The sequence below is a fragment of the Pipistrellus kuhlii genome, unplaced genomic scaffold (assembly GCF_014108245.1).
Source record: "Pipistrellus kuhlii isolate mPipKuh1 unplaced genomic scaffold, mPipKuh1.p scaffold_m20_p_1, whole genome shotgun sequence".
In the NCBI taxonomy this organism is placed as follows: domain Eukaryota; kingdom Metazoa; phylum Chordata; class Mammalia; order Chiroptera; family Vespertilionidae; genus Pipistrellus; species Pipistrellus kuhlii.
This window is the reverse complement of record NW_023425404.1, coordinates 154,948,473-154,972,140: the sequence shown is the minus strand read 5'-3', so window position 1 is coordinate 154,972,140 and position 23,668 is coordinate 154,948,473. Positions and strand designations below refer to the sequence as shown.

General features: G+C 45.8%; 2 protein-coding genes across 2 annotated transcripts in view; both read right to left on the bottom strand.

The window, feature by feature from the left end:
* PPEF2 (protein phosphatase with EF-hand domain 2) overlaps positions 1-1,248 on the bottom strand; it is a 43,954-nt gene extending 42,706 nt beyond the window's left edge. The window contains exon 1 of the mRNA XM_036413321.2: positions 1,133-1,248. The gene's annotated coding sequence lies outside the window, so the exon portion shown is untranslated. The remainder of the gene's footprint in view (positions 1-1,132) is intronic.
* On the bottom strand, positions 1,133-23,632 carry NAAA (N-acylethanolamine acid amidase). Its single transcript, XM_036413399.2, has 10 exons — positions 23,348-23,632; positions 22,531-22,695; positions 19,825-19,951; positions 17,631-17,721; positions 10,943-11,019; positions 6,114-6,286; positions 5,897-5,959; positions 5,060-5,126; positions 4,640-4,668; positions 1,133-1,248 (listed from the first exon to the last, which is right to left on the bottom strand). Exons 1-10 carry the CDS (start codon positions 23,554-23,556, stop codon positions 1,173-1,175), a joined length of 1,077 nt encoding a protein of 358 aa, XP_036269292.1. The 5' UTR covers positions 23,557-23,632; the 3' UTR covers positions 1,133-1,172.
* Positions 23,633-23,668: the final 36 nt, after the last annotated feature.

The following is a 23,668-nucleotide window of genomic DNA, read 5'->3' as shown; positions in this document are numbered from 1 at the left end:
AACATGGTACAGACTGATGAATCTCAGAGGGAAGGGAGGAAGGGAGAGAGTGGGAAGAGACTAACCAAAGATCTTATATGCATACTTGAGGCCTGTTGCGGGGCCCCTGGGCCTGGCCTGTGAGGAATCGGTTCAAAGCTGGCAGTCCGACATCTCCTGAGGGGTCCTGGATTGCAAGAGGGCACAGGCCAGGCTGAGGGACCCCATTGGTGCACGAATCTGTGCACTGGGCCTCTAGTAAAATAATACAGTCCTTTCACTTTGTTTTATTTTTTAAAGTGCAGCTCTTCAAGAATTTCATTTTTAAAGAATCACCTGCAAAGAAAGAAAAGAAAAAAAATGCACTTAATTCAAAATCTGACTTTTTAAAAAACTTAATTTTTCCCATCCCTCTATGCCCTCTTCCACCTCCATCCTCCCCCTCCCCTATGCAATTACCACACTGTTGTCCATGTCCATGAGTTTTCTTTTTGCTCACTCCCTCACCCCCGCCTCCTACATTAACCACTCCCCCCACTCCCCAGCGGTCTGCCTGCTTTCTATCTATGAGTCTGTTTCTATCTGACTTTTAACATTCCCATGATAAGTGAATGACCAAAACCAAGGCCATGTTCACAAACTCCAGAAGGTCCTTGCAGTAGGGAAGGGTGTCCTATCAGTAGGTGGCTGCCCACAAGGTCTCGGGGACAGAAAAAAGGGTTCCCACTCCTTCCTCAGGTCCTTCCTCTCATCCATGAGCTCACTGATGCCTAAAATGAATTCTGGAAGCATCCTGTGACCTCAGTGCCTGTCTTATGCTGCAAAGGTGATGGGCCTACCTCACTATGACTCTGGGGACACGTAAGTCTACCGGCCATCTTCCTCTCCGTATAAATGAAGAGATAACACTTTGCCCTGAGCGTAGGTTTTAATAAGAGAGCAAATGGTACCAGGCAGCAGGAGATTCGCTCTCAGACAAACAATTCAAAATAAATACCTAATAGTGACATTCATCCGACACAAATGATAATCACATGCCAGACGCCTGTCCAATAATATCATATACGTATAAATAATAAGTATGTTACCATCTTCTGTGAGAAATACCAGCACACGCACACACCTCTTCCTCCCCTAATAAACTTTAACAAACCTTTCATAGCAGGTGAGTTCACTCTTCTGCTTACTTCCTGTTAGCCCAGGATTCTGACCCGCGTCATGTACTGGTCTGGGTTGGCAGCGCTCATTACTGTAGTATAAACCGTGAAGCTGAAAATAATGAGAGCAATGTTTATATACGCATCATTTTCCCTAGTATTCCAGAGGAGAGAAAAAATACTAAGCCCTTCCCTAACACTTGGGACCTAGGACAAGAATACCAACAGCAGCCCACATATGTCAGAATATTTAAAATTTACAAATCAAGCGACCCCACACACAAGGTGATCATTCCTCCTATTTTGATGAGTCTGTGAAAGGCCACGTTCAAATTTTAAAATTCTCAGACTCCTCAGAGTTGTATGCTGGGCACTGAGGAAGGTCCAGCCTTGACTCTCACACCTTGCTCTGCCCTACCCCGCTGGGGAGTGGAGGGACACGTATGTGGACACCTCAGCCTTTGCATCTAGGCTTCATGCATGACCCCCAGCAAACATCCCTTGGCCACAGGATGCCCACAATGGCTGCACACCACCAACAGGAGACCACACACTCCCCGCACAGAAATGAGCTAAGGATTCCTGAGTACTTGAGCCAGACTGGGTGGGAAAATGCACCTGGCCCAGGGGAATCTTATATCAAGACAGGGTTGAGGCCAAAACCGGTTTGGCTCAGTGGATAGAGCGTTGGCCTGCGGACTGAAGGGTCCCAGGTTCGATTCCGGTCAAGGGCATGTACCTTGGTTGCGGGCACATCCCCAGTGGGGGGTGTGCATGAGGCAGCTGATCAATGATTCTCATCGATGTTTCTAGTTCTCTATCCCTCTCCCTTCCTCTCTGTAAAAAGTCAATAAAATATATTAAAAAAAAAAAAAAGATAAGGTTGAGGATGCCCAGAGCTCAGGAATCAAGATAGGAGGCCCACTTGCTAAAATACAAAGATGAAAGTATGATGTCATTTACTCAACACTCGGCATCATTCTGCACAGCAGGAATCTGAACATGAGCCCAGGTGCACACACATGGGCCTCTTCCCTTCCCCCGTCCGCCTTCCACTTGTGCTGGACACTAGCTGGGATGCATGTTCAAAACATCTGGAGCTGGGTTGCTCAGGAATAGGCAGAGTTAGTGGTCCTGGGCCCTACAGCTGGATCAGACACCCAGCTAAAGAAAGCACTAAGGGCATGTTTCCTGAATAAGGACCTTGGCTGCTTATTTGCCTTAGTGATAATTCTATTCTCCTTCAAGGGGGGGGGGGGGGGGGGCATGTTCTAGGGAGTAGGGGAGGCCGGGGGAAGGTCAATGGTGGAAAAAGGGAGACATAGGTACTACTATTTGTAATACTTTAAACAATGAAATTAAATTTAAAAAAAATTTCTCTGCTTTTAGCCAGAGCAGATCATGAGGTTCTACTGCAGGTGAGTGTAATTTTATAGAAAAGCACAAAGGGGCAGCATAAGGCTAACTTCTGTTTAGACTTAAGGTATTTCTATTAACCTCCTCCAGTAAAGGGCCCGAAAGTCAGGGATCTGTATTAATTCTGGCTCAGTGGTGATTATTCTTTTTTTTTGTTTTTGTTTTTTTTTGTCTAAAGTTTAGTGGTGATTATTCTTTAAGTGCAGTTCCTCTTGAGCTTTCAATTACTACACAAAAGAGGAAAATGCTACTCTGTAAACTGTTTATAGTTTCTAACACTCTATTTTGACAAAACATTTCAGACTCATTTCAACATTCACAGCCTTTAACTTAGTAACCCCACATCTGGGAATCCAGGCAAGGCAAATATTCAAAAGTGGGGGGCAAGAGGGGAAGGCGGAGAGAGAATTGCACAAACGTGTTTCAGAGCTTTAACAGAGGAAAAACTAATGGCTGGAAAATGCTTAACTCAGTTACACTACATTCTACTGCTACGCAGCTATTTAAAATTATAAGGGTTACTCATAGCATGGAAATGCTTTATTCAACATAGTATTTTATTATAATACTAATTTAGCTCTGAAACACGTTTGTGCTCCCCACTAAACAGCTAGTTTACCAGCATACCACTGGTACCACTTGTTACCCAGTAGCTCAATTGGGTAGAGTGGTAAATTACTGACGAGTAGGTAATTTTGGTCTTTCTGTATTTGGTTGTTAGAATACTGTTTCTGAAATAAACTGTTTAGCATTCATCTTTTCATCAGGCCATTTAAAAAAGAACTTTCAAACAGGTATTTTGAGATATATATTTTCCTACTACTGTACAAAGTAAAAATATTAACGCCAGTTTTGAAAATGTCATCACACATAACAAACCTTAAAGCACCGTATAAGAGTTACTCTAAAGGCCATCAGGAAAAATCCTATTTAATGCTTGTGTAAAAGAGGATTGTTTCAAAGAAAAAAAATCCATTGGGGCCCTAGCAGGTTTTGCTCAGTGGATAGAGCGTCAGCCTGCGAACTGAAAGGTCCCAGGTTTGATTCCAGCCGGGCGCACATGCTCGGGTTGTGGCCTCGATCCCCAGTGGGGGACTCGCAGGAGGCAGCTGATTCATGAGTCTCTCTCATCGTGGATGTTTCTATTTCTCTCTCCCTCTTCCTTCCTCTCTGAAATCAATTTAAAAAAATTCCATCAGGTACTTGAAACTAAAAACCGCTTTACAGGTTTTATCTGCATTAGCTATTTCTTGAAGAATGCTATTTTGATATCCCTGTCATGGAGAAAGCAGAAGTGAGAATGATGAGTCAGTAGACAATGCTGGGCTCTGGAATTTACTGAGCAGAAGCTAAACCTCTGTATCGCCTTGCAGATGCTTCCTTTTTGTTTTAGTCAGTGAAGTCCTACCACAGGAGCAGTCCTACCACAGCTCCTGTCAGCACGCCTCAGGAGCTGGCCTCAGGCATGGGTAACACTGGCGGGGACGATAACCAGCAGGCTGAGCTGCCCAGCCTCGCTGCCCTGCAATGGTGAGTTCAGGTCCTACTCTGAGTTGGAGGTGGCTGCCTCCCAAATTTAACCAAGAGCTTCCTATGGCAGTGGTGGTGACAGCCCATGGGTTCACTTCAGAAAGCTATGTGGGTGAAACCCCAGGCTGTGGACTGTCAAGGGCATGGGAACTTAGACACTGAGTTATCTGCAGAATGAGCACCGGGCAGCAGAACCCTCCCAGGAAGACAAAGGGAGGCCAAAGCTGTCTCAAGCTCAGATCTTACAGTGAAATGAAGGGGCTCCCAACCAGTGCAGGCAGGCCCGGCTACCACACAGAGGTAAGATGAAAACGACTCTGTGCTTCTTTATCTTTGTTTTTCTTGGTGGACTCATCACCTGACTGATGACATACTTGTTTATCTCTCCTGGGCCAGAATGCTAGTCCCGGGAGAGCAGACTTTGTTTTGTTCACTGCTGTTCCCAAAGAACATAGAGAGCCTGCTCCACAGGATTCCCCAGGTCCCTGCTGAGCCCGAGAGCACGTGGGTCCACCTTCTGGGGGGAGTGGGAACAGATGTGAACAGGTGCCACTTACTTGTTATACACCGGGAACACCGACAAGACCTGCGCAGGAGAAAACCATATTATAAAAACTATCAGCGAGGAGAAGAAGTACATGGAGGAAGAACAAAACCCCTTCACACTCCCGCCAGTCTCCGAGTGACCGTTACCGCCTCCAGCATCCTTTCTCCTCTGAAACACTGACCACGTTACATCTGCGCCTTTTTCTAACGCGCAGAAAAACGTGGGTGAAGACGGATCCTTTAACCCACAGAAGCAAATGCAGAAAATGTCATCTGGCTTTTTTTAAAAACCGTTTTCAACCAGGTAGAACTTTTATTCTAGCATTTGCTTCTACCACATTTGCTTGACTTTAGAGGAGAGCATTTTTTCAAATCACTGTTAACCAAGACACCAAACATCCTGAGCGAAACCTGGGCATCCCAATAGTTACCTGGAAGAGGGCCTCCAGGCTGAGGTGTGCCTGGCCGGTGGCGTTCAGGGCTTTGATGGCAGGTGTTCTGTAAGGACAACGGTCAAAGGTCATTTGGCACTTCGGGAATCCCTGAACCCCACCAAACCCGAGGGGCAGGAAAGCCCGGGGGAATATCTGCTCCTTGGGGATGCACTGACTTATAACCACAGAAGTTGCAAAATTAGCAGGGACCAGAAACGCCCCAGACTGGTTTGGTGATTTATTTATCTCAGTATGAAAATCATTTTCCTTCCCCAAAAAAAGTCTTGCCAAAAACCAGTTTGGCTCAGTGGATAGAGCGTCGGCCTGCAGACTGTTGGGTCCCAGGTTCGATTCCGGTCAGGGGCACGTGCCTTGGTTGCGGGCACATCCCCAGTCGGGGGTGTGCAGGAGGGAGCTGATCGATGTTTCTCTCTCATCAATGTTTCTAACTCTCTATCCCTCTCTCTTTCTTTCTCTCTGTAAAAAAATCAATAAAATATATATATATATATTTTTAAAAAGTCTTACATAGAAACCATGAATCCTGCTCTTCCTTTTCCTTTGACAGATGGCTGGACAGAGACTCAAGAGAATGGAAATAATCTTCTTTCCCCGCCACCAGCCAGAGCCAGCCTTCCTCTCCCAACACCCGACTGACTGCTAAAAGGCTCTTCCCCGCGTTCCCCATCACTCTCTCCCCCCGCCACCTGGCACTGGCCAGGGGCCCGGCATGTTTCCGGGGCGGATAGCACCGGTAGCTCTCCTCAGTTCCTGTGAAAGGAGGGGTGCGCTCTCCTGACCACTGAGCAGACTGGGAAGCAGAGCGGGGCCCACCTCCGGTCATCCCTCTGCGGCGCTGGCTTCCAGTGGTCATAATTGGTCTCCACGCGGAACCACCTGCAACACAGCACATCATCGTATCCCATCAGGGTCACTGGAGACATTAAGTAAAAGAAGAAATACGTAAAAATAAAAAAAAAAACACCTCCCACTTCATCAATTCAATATAGATTATTAATGCAAAGTGGCCAGAGCCTTTCATCCTACTTACGCTCCATTTAGAGGATCCAGAGGCCAAATGTCGGCCGGGCCACTTCTGTTCCTCGTGATGACCACTCCTTCCCGGGGGGACGTGCCGCCAACAATGTAGTACACGTCAGCGATCAGCGGAGTCTTGGCCAGTTTGTCGACGGCTGCTTCGAAGTTTTCTGCTTCGCTCAGGGTCTGAGCGGAGACAAACCTGCGTCAGCATCGTCAGTCACACCAGTCGATGGCCACGTGGCCCAGCGCACACCCTCCTGACGTGTGAACCCACGATCCCAACCTTGAACTGCTCTGAACTCATCCTCCTGTCACCGGGACTCTGGAAACGGAAGGAACCTCAGCTGGGAGCCAACGGCAGCAGGACTTTCCTCACGAAAGGGAAGGACAGCTGACACGTTCTAGGCCCAGCTCAGCAAACACGGGCTGCGAGTTTCCTAGACAGACCGCTCCCCATGTTTCCTCATTCATTTGCTCTTTCAACAGGTATTTTTAAAATATACTTGAATTGATTTCAGAGAGGAAGTGAGAGGGAGGAAGGGATAGAAACATCAGTGATGCATCACCTATTGGCTGCCTCCTGCACGCCCCACACTGGAGATTGAACCTGCAACCCGGGCATGTACCCTGACCAGGAATCGAATTGGTAACCTCTCAGTTCATGGGTCAATGCCCAATCAATGCACCACACCGGCTGGGCTCAACAGGGATTTCTTGAGTACCTACTATGTGCTAGACACCATGCTGGTATGGAGACAGCAGTGAATAAGACCAACATTCAGCACCACAATCCACCATCCCAGGCGGGGACATGTGGACGATCCCCTGCCTTACACATACTGCTGTTAGGGGGGAGGTATTCAGACTTGAGTTAATGTGTTCTGAACTCAGCAAAATTACAAAGTGAGGCAACAGGAGTGATGAAACATTTTCATTTTTTTTTATTTGTTGACTAAACCATCCCCTAACTACTATTAAAGCATGCATTCCTCTAACAGAATTGCATGAGAAAAAAGCATCAGTAAGGAATATACTAGAGGCAATGCTGACTTATTTCACTCAGAGGTAAATTGTGGGTGAGGACATGTATCTTATGTTTACCTCAGGAAATGGAGGAAATAGTGACTGCGAATGAGTACAGGGTTTCTTTTAAGGGAAATTAAAATGTTCCAAAATTGGTTGTAGTGACAGCTGTACAACTCTGCAAGTATATAAAGTGAGTTGCTTTAAATAGATGAATTGTATGGCACTTATTTATATACCTCAACTAATTATGCATCTACCTTATGACCCACCAATTCCATCCTTAGGCACTGACCCAACTGATATGGACATAGACATTTACAAAAAGATTTGTACAAGGATTTCTATGGCAGGTTATTCATAATAGCCCCAAACTGGAAACAACCCAATCAATGCCTATCAACAAGAAAATGGATAAATTGTGGTATATTCATAGAATTGAATATTCTCCAGTAATAAAAGGGACGAGTTGGTAACACAAATAACATGGATAAATCTGAAAAACATTATGCTGAGTGAAAGAAACAGAGTCCATATACTATGATTTCATTTATATGAATTCTAGAACAGGCAAAAGTTCTCTGTAGCGATAGAAGTCAAACAGTGGTTTCCTGAGGGGAGTCTGGGTGTCAGAGGAGGCTGGGAACTGATTAGAAAGGACTCTAGGGAAATTTCCTGGGACTTAAAAATGTTCTGTGTCTTATTTTGTTTGTGGTTACAGACGTGGCTATATGAGTGTGTACAACTGTCAAAACACATTGAACTGAACTCTTAATATCTATGCATTTCACTTTATATAAATTACATTAAAATGTTTTTTTAATCCTCACCAAAGGATATTTTTCCCATTGATTTTTTTAGAGCGAGTGGAAGGGAGGGAAGGGGGAGAGAGAAACATGGATGTGAGAGAGACACATCAATTGGTTGCCTCCCACATGCACCCCCAAATGGGTCTGGATGAATCTGCAACATAGGCCCATGCCCTTGACCAAGAACCAAATCCTGGACCCTTTGGTGCATGGGCTGATGCTCTACCACTGAGCCACACTAGCCTTCTGTGGTCAAAGGACAACGTACATGCAGCCTGGAACACTGCTGTCTGGTAGGTCCTGTAACGCAGATGCTCCTTTAGTTTTGTGTAGAGCTACCTTCTAATGTATTTGTTTTGCTAATTGGAATATCTGCCACTGGGATTTCTAAAGGCGAGGCCCGTCTATATATGTAGAAAAGCATAATATTATCTCTTATTTTAGTCAGCTATTTGGGAAAAGTAGAGCCTAAGATCAAGATTCTCTCCTTGACCAAACTCCGGTCAGCCACCTCTGAGCTCTCCTCTTGATCAGGCCTTAACCCTGGCCTACAAAGACTGGAACAAACACTAACAGTTTCCAACAGCTCAAGGCCACTTCCCTACAATGACACTGGCCTCCGCCCCCCCCACCCCACCCCTTATAGTGACTCCCTGAGAAAACTCAAGGTTGTTGTAGGGGAGCAGAATTTGCCTCCCCAAATATGTCTGTGTGGCATAAGGATTATTTTAAGCTGGTTATCTTTAAGAAACAGCAGACATGGCAGAAGCTCTGAAAACCAGGTAGAAGTTGCCCATTCATCAGAGAAATCTCCATTTGTGAGGGTGTCTGAATCTCTAGAAACAATTATCAGTGGAGAAGGCTTAGACTCAACTCTGCATGGAAATCTTACTTTTAAAAAAAAAACCTGTTTTTTCAATTACAGTTTACATTCAATATTACTTTATATTAGAGGCCCGATGCACGAATTCATACATAGGTGGTGTCCCTCTGGGTGGCCTGCAGGGAGCAGGCTGAAACCCACAGTCCAAAACCACCTGCAGCTTCTACCTGCCACTCCTGCTTACCTATCCCAGACCTATTGTGTCTGCTGTGGGCTCACACCCAATCAGACCTGATAGGGAGAGGCTTGCAGTGTCGCAGCAGTGCTGGCCGGCCATGAGCCCTGCATCTGGCGCCCTCCCAAGGGGAGTGGCCTGTGGGATCAAGCTGAAACCAGCTCTCTGACATCTCCCGAGGGGTCCCAGATTGCAAGAGGGCACAGGCCAGGCTGAAGGACCCCACCATGGGAGGACTCCAGGGCGTGTCCAGCCCATCTCACTCAGTCCCAATTGGCCGGACCCCAGCAGCTACCAGTCAGAGCATTTGCCCCCTGGTGGTCAGTGCACATCATAGTGACTGGTTGACTCTCTGCCCCTGGTGGTCAGTGCATGTCATAGCAAGCAGTTGAGCAGCCTTAGCATATCATTACATATTATGCTTTGATTGGTTGTCCAGTTGTTCTGCCATTTGGTCTAAGTGCATATTACCCTTTTATTATCTAGGATTGGTTTCAGGCATATAGCATACTGGTTAGACAATCATATACTTTACAAAGTGTTCCCTGATATTTCTAGTACCCCGTGGCAACATACATAGTTATTACAATGCTAGAGGCCCAGTGCACAAAACTCATGTACTTGGCAGGGGGTCCCTCAGCCCAGCCCTCTTGTAGTATGAGAGCCCTCGGGGGATGTCCAACCGGCGGCTTAGAAAGTGGGCCTAAGCCGGCAGTTGGACATCCTTAGTGCTGCTGCAGAGGCAAGAGAGGCTTCCGCCACTGCCACTGCACTCACCAGCTGCGAGCCTGGCTCAGGGCTTTTGGCTGAGCATTGCTCGCCCTGTAGGAGTGCAATAACCACCAGGGGCAGCTCCTGCATTGAGCATCTGCCCCCTGGTGGTCAGTGAGCATCATAGCGATTGGTCATTCTGCTGTTCAGTCGATTTGCCTACTATAGCTTTTTATTATAAGGATTATTAACTATATTGCCATGCTGTACTTAATATCCCCATAACTATTTTATAACTACTAATCTGTTAAAAATCTTACTCTCGCCCAGCTGATGTGGTTCAGGGGTTGAGCACTGATCTATGAACCAGAAGGTCAGTTCAATTCCCAGTCAGGGCACATGCCTGGGTTGTGAGCTTGTTCCCGAGTAGGGGGTGTGCAGAAAATCATCAGTGATGATACTCTCTCATCACTGATATTTCTACCCCTCTCTCCCGCTATCTTCCTTTCTTTGAAACCAATAAAAACAAACAAACAAATATCATGCTCTTGCTATACTTTTTCCTGGTTATTTCCCATAACTGACTCCCCACCCTCCACATCTCCTTTTGTCCTCAGTGAATGTATTTAAGGTGATGGCTTCCGCCATTTTGGTAAGAGTTACAGTTTTCTTGGGTGTTATCCAGGAGGTATAGACGTTATTAATTTTTTTTTCTCCTGCTAATCTGTCTCATGTCAATTTGATTATTAGACCAGTCAATGACCTCCCTGGACATTGACAAAATAATTTTCTGTCTGTTTCAGCCAACACCTGAAGATAGGGCCCTTGCCTCCCAGTCTGCTGGAGGGAAAGAGCCAAACAGTTAGCAAACTCAGGTTTTACACAAACAACCCCTCTTTTAGGCTCTTTGTAATTTGTCAATTCTCTGACTCTCCTGTGTTCCCTCTCACCTCCTCCATTACCCACTCTCCCTTTAAAACACCCAAGTACCTCTGTACAAATCAAAGTTGAGTACAAGTCATGCTGGACACTTTCTCCCATTGCAATATTATACCACTGATTAAAATCTGTCCTTACCACTTTCACTTATCATCAAAAGGTTGATATGCACTTTGCAAACCTTTAGATGCTTATTCTTTGCAGGAGCTTCTTACGTTAAGAACAACATTGTTAAATGACACAGAGCATCGCAGAAGATGAAGTCAGAGTGAGGCTGGCTCCTCAGTCGATATACTCACAGTGCGGATAAGCCAGCTGATCGGAGAGTGTCTCTGAAAAAAGGCAGCGATCGCATTCTCCCACCACCAGCCTTTATCTGCCGAGGTAAAGGAACAATAAGTGAATATACAATTGCTGCCACTTTTTAAAAAATATATATTTTATTGATTTTTTACAGAGAGGAAGGGAGAGGGAGTAGGAACATCGATGAGAGAGAAACATCAATCAGCTGCTTCCTGCACACCCCCGACTGGGGATGTGCCCGCAACCAAGGTACATGCCCTTGACCAAAATCAAACCTGGGACCCTTGAGTCAGCAGGCTGACTCTCTATCCACTGAGCCAAATTGGTTACAGCTTGCTGCCACTTTTTAAAATTCCTTAAGTCTCGTTTCCTTCCCATAGTCCAAGCAGATGGGGGTGGGGAGAGGGGGAAGAATGTTGGTAGATGAAGAGTGATTTTATTAACATCCAGTTTTCAAAGATAAAGCTAAAAGCATTGTTTTCAGGCACCAAAGATTCTGTGTTCTGTGTAAACATGTGTGTGTGTACAAGAATTTCCAGTGCCAGGTAGCCATGACAATTATCTTAAAAGAAATCACTCTATGAATTACCTCAGGGAAAATAAAGCTATGGAACTATCAGAAGTGGCTCAGTAAGTACGTATTAGGAAGACTGTAAAGAGTATATCTTCCATGACTAAGTTTAATTGGGGCTCACTTTAAAAAAGAAAACAGAACAAATTTACAATTATTTCCCAAAATTATACTTTTTAACATCTTGAAAATTTCTACAGGGGATTTACTTCCAAAGAATACTTTTCATTCAAGAAATAAGCATTGAACATCTGCTATGTGGCTGTTCAATAGAGCCGACTCCCTGAAGAGCTGACTCCACTTAAAACTAACCCTCCAAGCCGAAACCGGTTTGGCTCAGTGGCTGGAGCGTCGGCCTGCGGACTGAAGGGTCCTGGGTTCGATTCTGGTCAAGGGCATGTACTTGGTTGTGGGCACATCCCCAGTAGGGGGTGTGCAAGAGGCAGCTGGTCGATGATTCTCTCTCATCGATGTTTCTGACTCTCTATCCCTCTCTCTTCCTCTCTGTAAAAAAAAAATCAATAAAATATATTTTTTTAAAAAGAAAATAATGGCAAAGATTAAATAAAAGGCACTGTAAATTAAAAACAAAACAAAACAAAAAAAAACACTAACCCTCCAAGAAGCAAAAGACCATGAGAATGACTAGACAGCAAAAGAGGAAAAGTTAAACTTAAAAAAAAAAAAGGCCTCTATGGCCTATCTTTCTCCACTTCCCATATCAGAATCTAAAGGTGGTTACTTTGCATAGAGACTTCTGCCCACCTGTCCACCGACCCACGGGGGGAAGGGAGAGGGCAGCGCCACCTGCAGATGGCATGACAGCCATCTCCACGGCCAGCCCAAATCACAATGTGAATTTGCAGCAGGGAGGAAAAGAGAACCAAACTTCCAAGGTCCTGCATATTTTCTTCAAAGTACTTTAGAAAGGAAAATGTATTTGTATTTGTTATTTACATTTTATATTTCTGAATATATATTTGGGGGTCATCCATTTGTAATAATCTTGGGATGAACAAACCAGTCTTTGCAGCATTCTCTGTCCTACTTCTGATTTTACTTGTGGTATCCCTAGGCTCATCATCATCTCAAAGGAAGAAAAAAAAAAACCTTGTGGAAAAAAAGCAAAAACTGCCTAGCCGGCATGGATCAGTGGGATCAGTGTTTGAGCATCAACTTATTAACCAGGAGGTCACAATTCAATCCCTGTCAGGGCACATGCCTGGGTTATGGGCTCAGTCCCCAGTAGGGGGTGTACAGGAGGCAGCTAATCAATGATTCTCTCTTATCATTGATGTTCCTATCTCTCTCTCCCTCTATGAAATCTATAAACATATTTTTATTTAAAAAAGCAAAAACAACAAAAAAAAATTTCTGATAATTCCATTAAGGTTTTGTTTATATATTTAGCTATATTATAAGTAGTTGGTTTGTAGGAGATGGTTAAAAAGGCCGAAGATAAAAAGGTTTTCTTCCTCCCTCCCTGCCCCCCTTTTTTTTTGTCTGTGAAGTTGCTCGGTTTTTTTGGTGTATTTTTTTGTTTTCTGTGATTTGGGGTTTGTTTTTTTGTTTTGTTTTGTTTTTTGCCTATTTAATGTATGTGTGAAACAATGTTGTCCAATAATAAACAAATTTTATTTTGCTGAGTTATTCTAACAACAATCATTAAACATAAAACTAATCCTCCGGAATCCTTGACCCCTCCCCCACCAACTCCCTTGCTGGACTCTGGAATGCGGCTGGGAGGCTCCAGGTTAATCAGGAACTACCATTAACCTTCTTCCACCATTTAGTCCTTCCTCGGGGGCAAGGTGTCCTCAATGTTACCTGTTTCTTAGCTCTCCCAGCACCAGAGCACCAGGTATCTGGTCCCTTAGTTCCCTGATCATCCCCAATGCCTCTTGGAAATACAGGTCCTTTCCTTAGGGATAAAACAGGTGGTGTATGGGATAACCCACTGTTTTCCTGTTGCTGCCCAGGACTGTGTTTCTGTAAGTTCCCCGTTAAAACTACACTGACAAGCTGGACTTGTCCGCTTCTTCCTCTGGCCTCTCAACTTCTTGGAGTTTTGGGGGTCACCCTGCTCATATGGCCTTTTCAGGAAACACTGGCACATCCTGACTTGTCCAGACCCTTGGAATTGAACAGTGAGCAGAAGAAGCTAGTATACTGAGGAAAGAGTGAAGAACTAAAACAGAGTCACGATAGTCAAGCTGCACAATTACTAAAAGCAAGTAGGCTGAGGCATGAGGAAACAATTCTATCATTCCTGCTTTAATTAGCCAGGGAACGTGAACTTTTGAACTTTTCAATAGTGAATTAATGTCTGGGGAGGTAGATAGATTGCGGTAGCTGTATCCTACAGATAACCCTGTGAAGATCTGAGGAAAGAATATTCACATGTCAGACAGCCTGGCATCCATCCTCCAGACCCCTGACATCTGGAAGACCGCCATCAGCTAAGATTGCCAGAGGCTAAGAATGCAAGACTCATCCTTCTGAAGAATGTACTTTTTACTATAAAAATTCTTTGCTTTTCTTTCTTCTTCACAACACTCTGGGTATTGCCTAGTTGTGTCTATGGTATACAAACCCTAAAGCCCTTGAATAAATATTTGCCATTTATTTCTAGCAAAGCCTCGTGACACCTGGTGCTCAGTTGGCCATACTATTACATAAACAAGACCTGTATAACTGTGATAAAGAAAATGAGATAGGCCAAAACCAGTTTGGCTCAGCGGTAGAGCGTCGATCTGTGGACTGGAAGGTCCCAGATTCGATTCCTGTCAAGGGCATGTACGTTGGTTGTGGGCACATCCCCGGTAGGGGGTGTGCAAGAGGCAGCTGGTCGATGTTTCTCTCAGTGACGTTTCTAGCTCTCTATCTCTCTCCCTTCCTCTCTGTGGAAAATCAATAAAATATATTAAAAAAAAAAAAAAAAAAAAAGTCTGCCTACTAAGAAAGGTGTATTTAAAAAAAAAGAGAGAGACAGGATAATATAATCACGAGTGACAAGGGAAGATTCCTTTCAAGAAGAACATAAGGACAGCCTCTCTGAGTTGCAGACGTTTGAGTTAAGATGCGCTGAGGAACCTAAGGCAGGAACAAGCGTGGCAGACGTCAGGAAAAGAAAGCATGCTGGTGAGGTGCAGGTGGGGTGGGGGAGAGGGACACAGGTGTGAAATGAGGTACAGGAGCTGATGGTGTAGAGTTCTAAGGTCAGAGTCAGAACTTTGGATTTGTTATAAGAGAAATGGAGCATCACTGTGGGTTTTAAACAGAGGAACACCTGATCGTGCCAGCTGCTGGTTAAAAAGGAACCATAGGAGGGTGAGAAGCAGAGACCGGGTGAACAGGGACGGCAGCAGTACCGGTGTGATGCAGGTAGCCTAGCGCTGAAGGTAGACAGAATGGACAAGGACAGAATTGTTTTGGTTGTAGAGCTGGCTAGACTCGGGGAGTTAGGGATCAAAGAATCTCCTGGTACATCAGCTGATTAGCAGTACCATTTCCTAAGACACACAAACCAAGAGAGGAACAGGTTTAGGTGGAGGCAGGGTGAGGGCAAGAAAAGAAGAAAAGAAAAAGTCAAGAGATCACGCCCTAACCGGTTTGGCTCAGTGGATTGTGTCAGCCTGTGGACTGAAAGGTCCCAGGTTCGATCCTGGTCAATGGCATGTACCTTGGTCCCAGGCACATCCCCAGTTGAGGGGTATGCAGGAGGCACTGATCGATGTTTCTCTCTCATCAATGTTTCTAACTCTCTATCTCTCCCTTCCTTTCTGTAAAAAATCAATAAAATGTATTTAAAAAATAAAAAATTTAAAAAGTAAAAAAAGAAAAGAAGGAAAGAAAGTCAAGAGATCTGCTTAAGCCCGTGAAGTTTGAGATACTTGGTAGACGTCACGGTGGAGATGCTGAGACGGGGATGGGTACCCTAATCTGGGTTTCAGAGGTCAGGCTTGGGGATGTGGCTATACCAACAAATGCTCCTCCGGTTCTTATCGTGTGCCAGACACTGCTCTGCGCACTTCACGTACAGGAACTCATTTCATCCTCACAGCGGTGATTACCATCCCTGCTTTCCAGATGAGGACACTGAAGTCCAGACAGACAGGATAAGCACCTTGGTCCTGGTCACCCAGCTAGCAAGTGACAGCACTAAGATAGAAACCAAGGCAGCTGGCTCTGGAGTCTAAGATCTTAACCGCCAGGTGGTTAGTTAAGGCTCCTCGTCTATATGCCATTAGTTAATCCTCATATCCTTACCCCTTCCAGCGTGGTTAGAGGCACTGCTGGCACTCTCCATAATGCCAAGAAGTGTAACTGAATAAATCGTCTCCATTAACCAAGAGATGTTATCTTATTGTGCAGGCCTTTCAACTCAATCTTAGCAGATTAAAAGATAGTTTTCTGCCCTGACCGGTTTATCTCAGTGGACAGAGCGTCGGCCTGCGGACTGAAAGGTCCCAGGTTCGATTCCGGTCAAGCGCATGTACCTTGGTTGCGGGCACATCCCCAGAAGGAGGTGTGCAGGTGTTTCTCTCTCATCAGTGTTTCTAGCTCTCCCTCTCCCATCCTCTCTGTAAAATATATATTTTTAAGTTTTTAAAAAGCAGTTTGACAGGATTTAATTAAATATGTATGTTAGAGTAACTGCATTATTTGTAAACTGCTCACACCTTAGGTTCTACTGATCAGTCTGTTAAACAATCTGAGTTGCAAAATGATGGAAACAAAGCCCACTTTTTAATAAATAGACATGTGTTTATACTTGTGTTTAGGCATTCTGTGTAAAAGCTGAATAAATGTCATGCTGTGGTTGGAGTACTATTTGAGAAACAGGCTCACACATGCTGACATCTGAGAAAATGTTGAAGAAACATATTAGGATAAAGAACTGACTATGACAGCCCTGGCCAGTGTGGCTCAGCTGGTTGGAGCATCATCCCGTACACCGAAAGGTTGAGGGTTCAATTCCCAGTCAGGGTACCTACCCAGGTTACATGTTTGATTCCTGGTCAGTGCTCGTGCAGGAGGCAACTGATCGATGTTTCTCTCTCTTTCTCTCAACATATCCTTGGGTGAGGATTATTAAAAAAAAAAAAAAAGAATAAACCTAATCAGAGGAAACAATAACAGGAAATCAATGGGGTTCATCAATGACCAACACTAAACTTGAAGAGACTCCTTGTGTATGTCTCCTTCACTCAGCTGTAAGTTCCTAAGGACAGAGACCAGAGGTTACCTCTGGGTTTCCCACATTTTGTGGAACTGGATGATGTCCCTGAGATTTGGGGAATGGCAGCATCTCTATAACAAACAGAGCTTTGGGCCTGGGCCCGTGAAATCAGTGGGAACTACCTCCCCCACCTGCTAGCGCTCAGTTCTTCTGAGCCTGTTTCCTCCTCTGCATCGGGAATGGGTTAATCATATCAGCCCTGCCTTGTAGAAGGACTGTTGTAAGGCTCTACTGAGAAAACTTACAAGAAAGTGCACAGTAAACTGTAAAGTGCTTCACAGATGTTGCCAGTGGAAGGCCAGCATACAGCCTCTAGATCACAATAGCTTCCTAACAGCCTCTGTTTCCACTTAATCCAACACAATTCAGCCTCTTCGGAGCTGCCAACGTGATAGTTAAAATGTAAATATCTGTTCACTCCCTGGCCTAAATCCTTAAGGGCTTCCATTGTGCTTAAATTCCAAACTCCTCCTCATGACCCACACCATGGCCTTGGCCCTCTCTCCACCCCACCCTTGCATACTCCCTTCTGTAACCACACTACTGACTCCAGCAGGATGCATGGAGCCTGGCAGAATCCCGTGAGTCAGGCCCTCCCTGACCTTCTACCTATATCATTCAGCTCCACAACTGTCCTGCCCCTCCTTCATTCTCCATCACATCACCCTGCTTTACTTCCTTGCACTTTTAGCCACCTGCAGTCGTCTTCCTTGCTGCCATGCCCAGTGCCCGTCTAACCTCACCAGAATGCAAAGCCCTGCCCTCGTGTGTAGCAGTTGTTCTACATGTTCTGTTGGGTAAGTGAGTGCAGTACTTGGATAAAAATGAACAAGGACGTGGCTAAAAATGCATGGGCATTCATTTTGATTACCTCGTTCGTCACCAGAAACTGTAAACTTGTAAGGACTCTGGCCAGTCCACAATCCTACATAGCCAATAAACGTGGTTCCTGTGTATGCGACCTGGAATCAAGAGATAAGGCACCATGTTACCATTCTAACCAGATATACTTGGAAATCGCCTTATTTTGCCCCACAATTTCATGGACTTTTTCTTCTTCTAAGGTTCCAACATAATAGATCAAAACTCTGAAATAGCCTTGTAAAAGATTTAACCTTGGATAGAATTCAGTGGACCTATGACCTTGGATAGGGGAAAAAAAAAGTACATCTGTATTTTCACTAACTTCTATAATAACTGAAATTTAATTTCTTCGGTAATGAATACATGCAATAAACCATGTCATCAGAGCAGTGCCTGTGATTCTGTCACCAGCAGAAATTGCGGCTATTTTCAGATACATTTTGGAATCATACCTATCTTGCTATGCTATGCACACATATCTTGAAATATCATACACCCTTGTCACTACCCTGAAAATTACGGTAGTTATTAAAGCCAAATTTTATTATTTAATGTGTTAAGAATACATTAAATTGCCCGGCTTGTGTAGCTCAGTGGTTGACTTCTGACCTATGAACCAGGAGGTCATGGTTCAATTCCTGGTGAGAGCACATGCCCAGTTTGCGGGCTGGAGCCCTAGGAGGGGGTGTGCATGAGGCAGCCTACCAATGATTCTCTCATCATTGATGTTTCTATCTTTCTTTCCCTCTTCCTTCCTCTCTGAGATAAATAATATAAATAATATATATATATATATATATATATATTTTTTTTTTTTATTTTTTTTTTAAAGAATAAATAAAATAATGAAATGGCTGTATTTCAACTTAATGGTTTTCTCTGCAAGCCCATGCCTCTTAGTTTATGTATAATAAACATAATTCTAAGAAGGGATCAGCAGGCTTCACCACAGGCGTTTCCGCAAAGAGGGTTAAGAAGCTCCATCCCAGAAGTGGCAGAATGTGGGAAACCCTGTGCTGTTCAAATTTTAAAAAGAGATTTTGTTTGTAAAAGTGGATGACCAAATGAATAAGTGAGTAAATGAGTTTTTCATATTTGTGACTCAATCTCTAAATGCAAAGAACAAACAAAATATAGTCTTTGTCCTTAAACAATGTCCCCCAAAGCCAAAATCTGGCTTTGGCATGCTCTGTGCTGTTTCATAATAATAGCCTGCTATGTATAATCAATGAGTATCGATGAATGCCATCTCCCTAAAAGTTTACACAGAAATGTGACAATAGTACCTATTAGACTACACTTCTAAATAAGTAACACCACAGAATACAGCTCAGCAGTAGTTTTCTTTTCAGGGTTACCAGACTTTACTATGATGAAAATAATTATCACCATAAAGTACCGTATTTTTCGGACCATAAGACGCACTTTTTTCCCCCCAGAAGTGGGGGGGAAAAGTCCCTGCGTCTTATGGTCCAAATATAGCCTACACATATACTTTAAAAAAAAAGTTTTTTTACTTGCCCGGCTCTGTGTGGTCTCTGTGTGCTTGCCCGGCTCTAAAATGGTTCTAAATGCTGCTGTTTACTTTACAGGGTTGATTACATGTGTTTATGACTGTGATGTTGGGTTTTAATGCACATAAAATATTTTAGGACACTATTTGTTTCAGAATCTTTTTTTCTTCATTTCCCTTCTCTAAAAACTGGTGCGTCTTATGGTCCGGAGCGTCTTATTGTCTGAAAAATACGGTAATTATCGACCTCTCTGAGCTATAGCCTACAAAATCGGCTTAAGTGATTTCCCAGGTTCATAAAGGAAATAAGTGACAAAAGCAGGATTCAGAGTCCGGACCGTCAGACCCCAAAGCTGGGTGTTTCTAGCCATTACACTACACAGCTTCTCCTCCCCCGAACATGGGAAAGCAGAGGAAAGAGCTGGCGTGGTGTCATAAATGGACGACAGGCCATACCCTCGTAGAGAGTTCCCCAAGGAATATGGATTGACCTATTTATGCTAATAATAACAGATGACTCTTCTTTCTATAAGTGTAATTGATGTAACCCTCTCTTCCGGTTTTGTTTTTCCAGGAGTTTGATGTTTTTTATATCTTAAACTGATAACACATTTAAGTAGCAGGCCATGATTGCTAACTTGGGTCATCACGTCTCGGATTTCTGAATCTTATGCTGTATGGACCATACCTTCCCGTTCTTTAAGAACTGAACATCCATAGTCATTTTGCGTAAGAAATCCCCAAATGGATAATCCAGGTTCCGGCCGTGGTAAATGTGGCCTCTGGAGTCTTGAGCCACAATACTGGTGCAGAATCTGAGAAAAGGGCGAAAGTTCAACAATAATTAATGAATGAATGAGAAAAAAGTAAGAAAAAGGAAAATGAGGTTTTCACTTTTATGATAAATCTTTAAAGTAAAACACAATTGTTATTCATTACAATGGACCCACAGGCTATAGAATCCTTGTCCAAAACTATAAATTCACAATTCAAGGTGAAAACACGCTGGACACAGCGCATCCGCGTCCGTGTTACCAGATCTTTGCCCGCAGCACACACAGCATCGAAAACACGTGGACAGAGAACTTCATCCTCAATCTCAATCTGAACTGGCCCGTGGTGGGCTCCGCTAGAACGGAACTTTGCTTACTCCTGTGTGCGGCAGTGTGCAGCCTATTTAATACATTGTTCAAAGCTCGCTCAGGGTCACCGCCCTGTTCCACGAACTTCTCAGAGCCAGCAGATTGGCACTAAACCGTTCTGTTCCACAAATGTTTCATTTCGTCTCCTTGGACAAATGGCCACCTCTTTAGGGGCTTGCACTTTTCCTGTCCCCTTTAGACCTCTCGCACAGAGCTAACAGAGAAGGAGCCAGAGAGAAGCAGTTTGAGGAAGCAGGAAGTGGTGTGGCAAGGTATGTAAATCCTTTGAGGATGTGAAATGTTATGTGAAAAACATATTGACTACAGCGTGTCCAATTCTGGGGAATGGGGAAGAAGATATGTTTATTCACACAGAACTGAGGGGAAGCACCTTGAAGAACTGATGGTCCTTTCTGAGTAATAGGATATCATTCATTTCTTTTCACTTCTCTCTCTGCATTTATTAATTTTCCAGAACGATTACATAGTACTTTTGGAGTCAGGAGAAAAGAAATGGTACTTAGTTTTTATGTTTGTTTAAAGAAGGAAGCTGGGTAAGGTTTTAGGTTTTCCCGAGGTTTCCGATCTTAACTTTTAAGAGTTCATGTCAAGGAGGGGACTGATAAAATTATGGCAAGTGACTAAAGCAAAGTCTGGTTTTTCAAAATTGGCAAGACAACACTACTTCCACGTTATGCCCACATGAGGTAGCGCACCTGCACGGGGCTCGGGGGGGGGGGGGGGGGGCGGGCAGGGTCTGCTTTGGGAAAGGCACTGCAGCAATGGAGACACACGTGCTTTCAGCAGCTCCAGCGTGGTTTCCACACCACAGCAGGCAATGCCACCTTCAGTGCCCGGCACCCAGCGGGCTCAGTGTGGGGTAGCTGGTCTTATCCTGACTTGAAAAGCCTCAAGCTGACATCAGAAATGAGAATAAAGCGTTTCCTTTGTTAAGGTTAGCGGAGTCTGCCTGTGTTTTGTGTTGTCGGGCAATTCAATCTACACCTTAACATCACATCCCAGTTAGAATACTCTTCCTGGGACTTTTGCTTCATTCAATCAGTGACTCCAACGAAAGAAGGTGAAGGTGAATATGAAAATGGATTTTTTCTCTCTCAGTGAGAAAGCCACATGCCAGAACGGGGAAACAATGGGGATAGGAGTCAAGGAATGGCAAAATTAACTTAGTCCAATTGAAAAGCACTTGAACAAGTTTGTGTCTTAAAACATTTTCCTGAGGAGAAACGCAGTCACGATGCATGTTAACCTGCTCTGTCTAGTTCTTCCTGAAAGATGCCAGGGGAGGAGAGGGGCTGACAGTCAAGTTTCATTATCCCAGTAACTTTTTTCATCATCTTCTGGTAGCCGGAAGCCATTATCACATTGCGGACGAATCACGAGAATTCTTGCTTCATATTACACAGTGTTTTACAAAGCATCATATTTTAAGAAGACATTAGTTTGTAAGGACGTGTAATAAACAACTTCAACATGCAATGGGTATTTCATGTAACCATGTGCCTTTAACATTTACGTAAAACGATGTTTGTCCTCGTTCAATAGAAACTTAGCTGGCCACGGGGTAAAGCTAGCAATAAATCTACTGGTCCGCACTGTGTCCAAGATGCTACTGGATGAGGCTGGTCTGGTAGCAAAACAATTTAGGCCAGAAACCTCTTAATCCCAGGACCTGTTACGAGCCAATGGAGACTTGAGGCTTCCCTGTCCTTTGCCAGGGATCAACCAGGCACTCCATATGGCTCCCAGGTCTGTGCCCCGAATTTTATCAGATCCACTCAGCACCCCAAACATTGGCTGGCCTGTGGCCCCAGCCCTGGAGGGACCAGACTGGGAGAGGCATCCGGATCACTAGCTATGCTAGACATGCGGGAGGAAGGGTTGCAGGGACAAATCAGTGCTAGGGCGGCCAGAGGATTGCTGGGTTAACTAGAGGGTCCAGGTGAGAGTCGGGTTAGTCCCCAAAACTTCTTGGAAAGCACACGCTGAGCAGTTTCAGAAGGGGGATGCTACCTAGGCTGGTGGTGGGAGAAAGGGGCATCAGGTGGAGGGAAAGTTCAGTATTGAGATCAGAGAAGCTGCTTGCCTTGGGGAAATCCAGGCGTGACCTGCTGCTCAGATTTACCCAGAAAAGCAAAGACGAAGAGCTGGGGGTTTCTGGGCAGCCCAGGCACCATCCCGTTTTTATCACCCTGGACACAGGTCTCCCCCCACTCCCAAGCTGGGGAACTCACGCGGTGGCCTCGTAGGCCATGTTGATGAGGATGCAGTCGGCCAGGCTGAAGCCCAGGGCCTCGCACAGGCCGCGGATCTCATCGCCGTAGGGCTGGGGCAGGGAGCCCTCCAGCTCCCCCACCGCCATTCGCATCACCGCGTGCACCCACTTGGGGACCTTATCCCTGGAAAAGAAAAGCCGCGAGGGTGACTGAGCTCAGAGGGTGCAGGGGTGCGAGTGTGTTTGTGTGTGGGGGGTGGTGTGGAGAGGAGAGTTGAGGGGACCTAAGGAGCGATGCTGTTGCCTCCTTTCCCCAGAGAGCGGACAGTTCGGGTTACGCACCACCCGATCCGCAGCCTCCAGGAGAGGAAAGGGAAACCTCCACTGGAGAGAGGCCGAGCGAGCTTGGTCCCCAAAGGGGCGGGCTTGGCGGGCGAGGGCTGCGCCCCCGGCAACGCAGCCCTAGGCAAAGTCCTGCAGCTCCACCCCGCCCTGGAAAGTTCCGAGGACGGGCGTGCCCCTGGGGACACCGAGCCGGAACGCCGAACCAGCCGCGCAGGATCGTCCCGGACCTCGACGCCGCCTAGAGCAGTAGCGAAGACCAGCTCCGGTCTCCGCCAGCCCCTTCTTCTCACTCCCGAGGCCGGGCGCGGGGGAAGCGGGACGGCGCGGAGGGCGCGGAGGGCGGGAAGGGGCTGCGTCTCGGTTCAAACACGCGCGCGTGGGCTTTCCTGCACCCGGCCCCGACAGCCCGGCCCCGCAGCCCCGCAGCCCCGCAGCCCCGCAGCCCCGCAGCCCCGCAGCCCCGCAGCCCCGCAGCGCCTTGCTCAGCTCACCCGAGGATGTGCACCATCGCGGCGCGCACGAAGTCCAGGTCGAAGTGCTGCAGCGCCGGCAGCCAGCGCAGCTCGGGCGCCTCGTCCAGGCTCACGTTGAAGAGCGGCGGCGCGGGGGGCGCGGGGGGCACCGCAGCGGGCACCCCGGTCCCGGCCCAGAGGAGCAGCAGCGCCAGCGCCGGGCGCGAACCCGGGCGCGGAGGATGCATAGCTCGGCGGTGACGGCCACAGCCCGATCGCTGCGGTCACGGCGGGCGCCCGGGAAGCGCTGGAGAGAAGGAGCCGAGGCCGAGCTGGGAGGGCTGGAGGCGGGGCCTGGGG

Bases quoted from the DNA above. Each gene is read 5' to 3' on its own strand.
- NAAA (XM_036413399.2), bottom strand. From the start codon at position 23,556: ATGCATCCTCCGCGCCCGGGTTCGCGCCCGGCGCTGGCGCTGCTGCTC. The intron at 6,287-10,942 runs GTGAGTATATCG...GTCTCCGCTCAG, and splicing joins TCAGCTGGCTTATCCGCACT to ACCCTGAGCGAAGCAGAAAA. The intron at 4,669-5,059 runs GTAACTATTGGG...TCTCCTGCGCAG, and splicing joins GCCTGGAGGCCCTCTTCCAG to GTCTTGTCGGTGTTCCCGGT.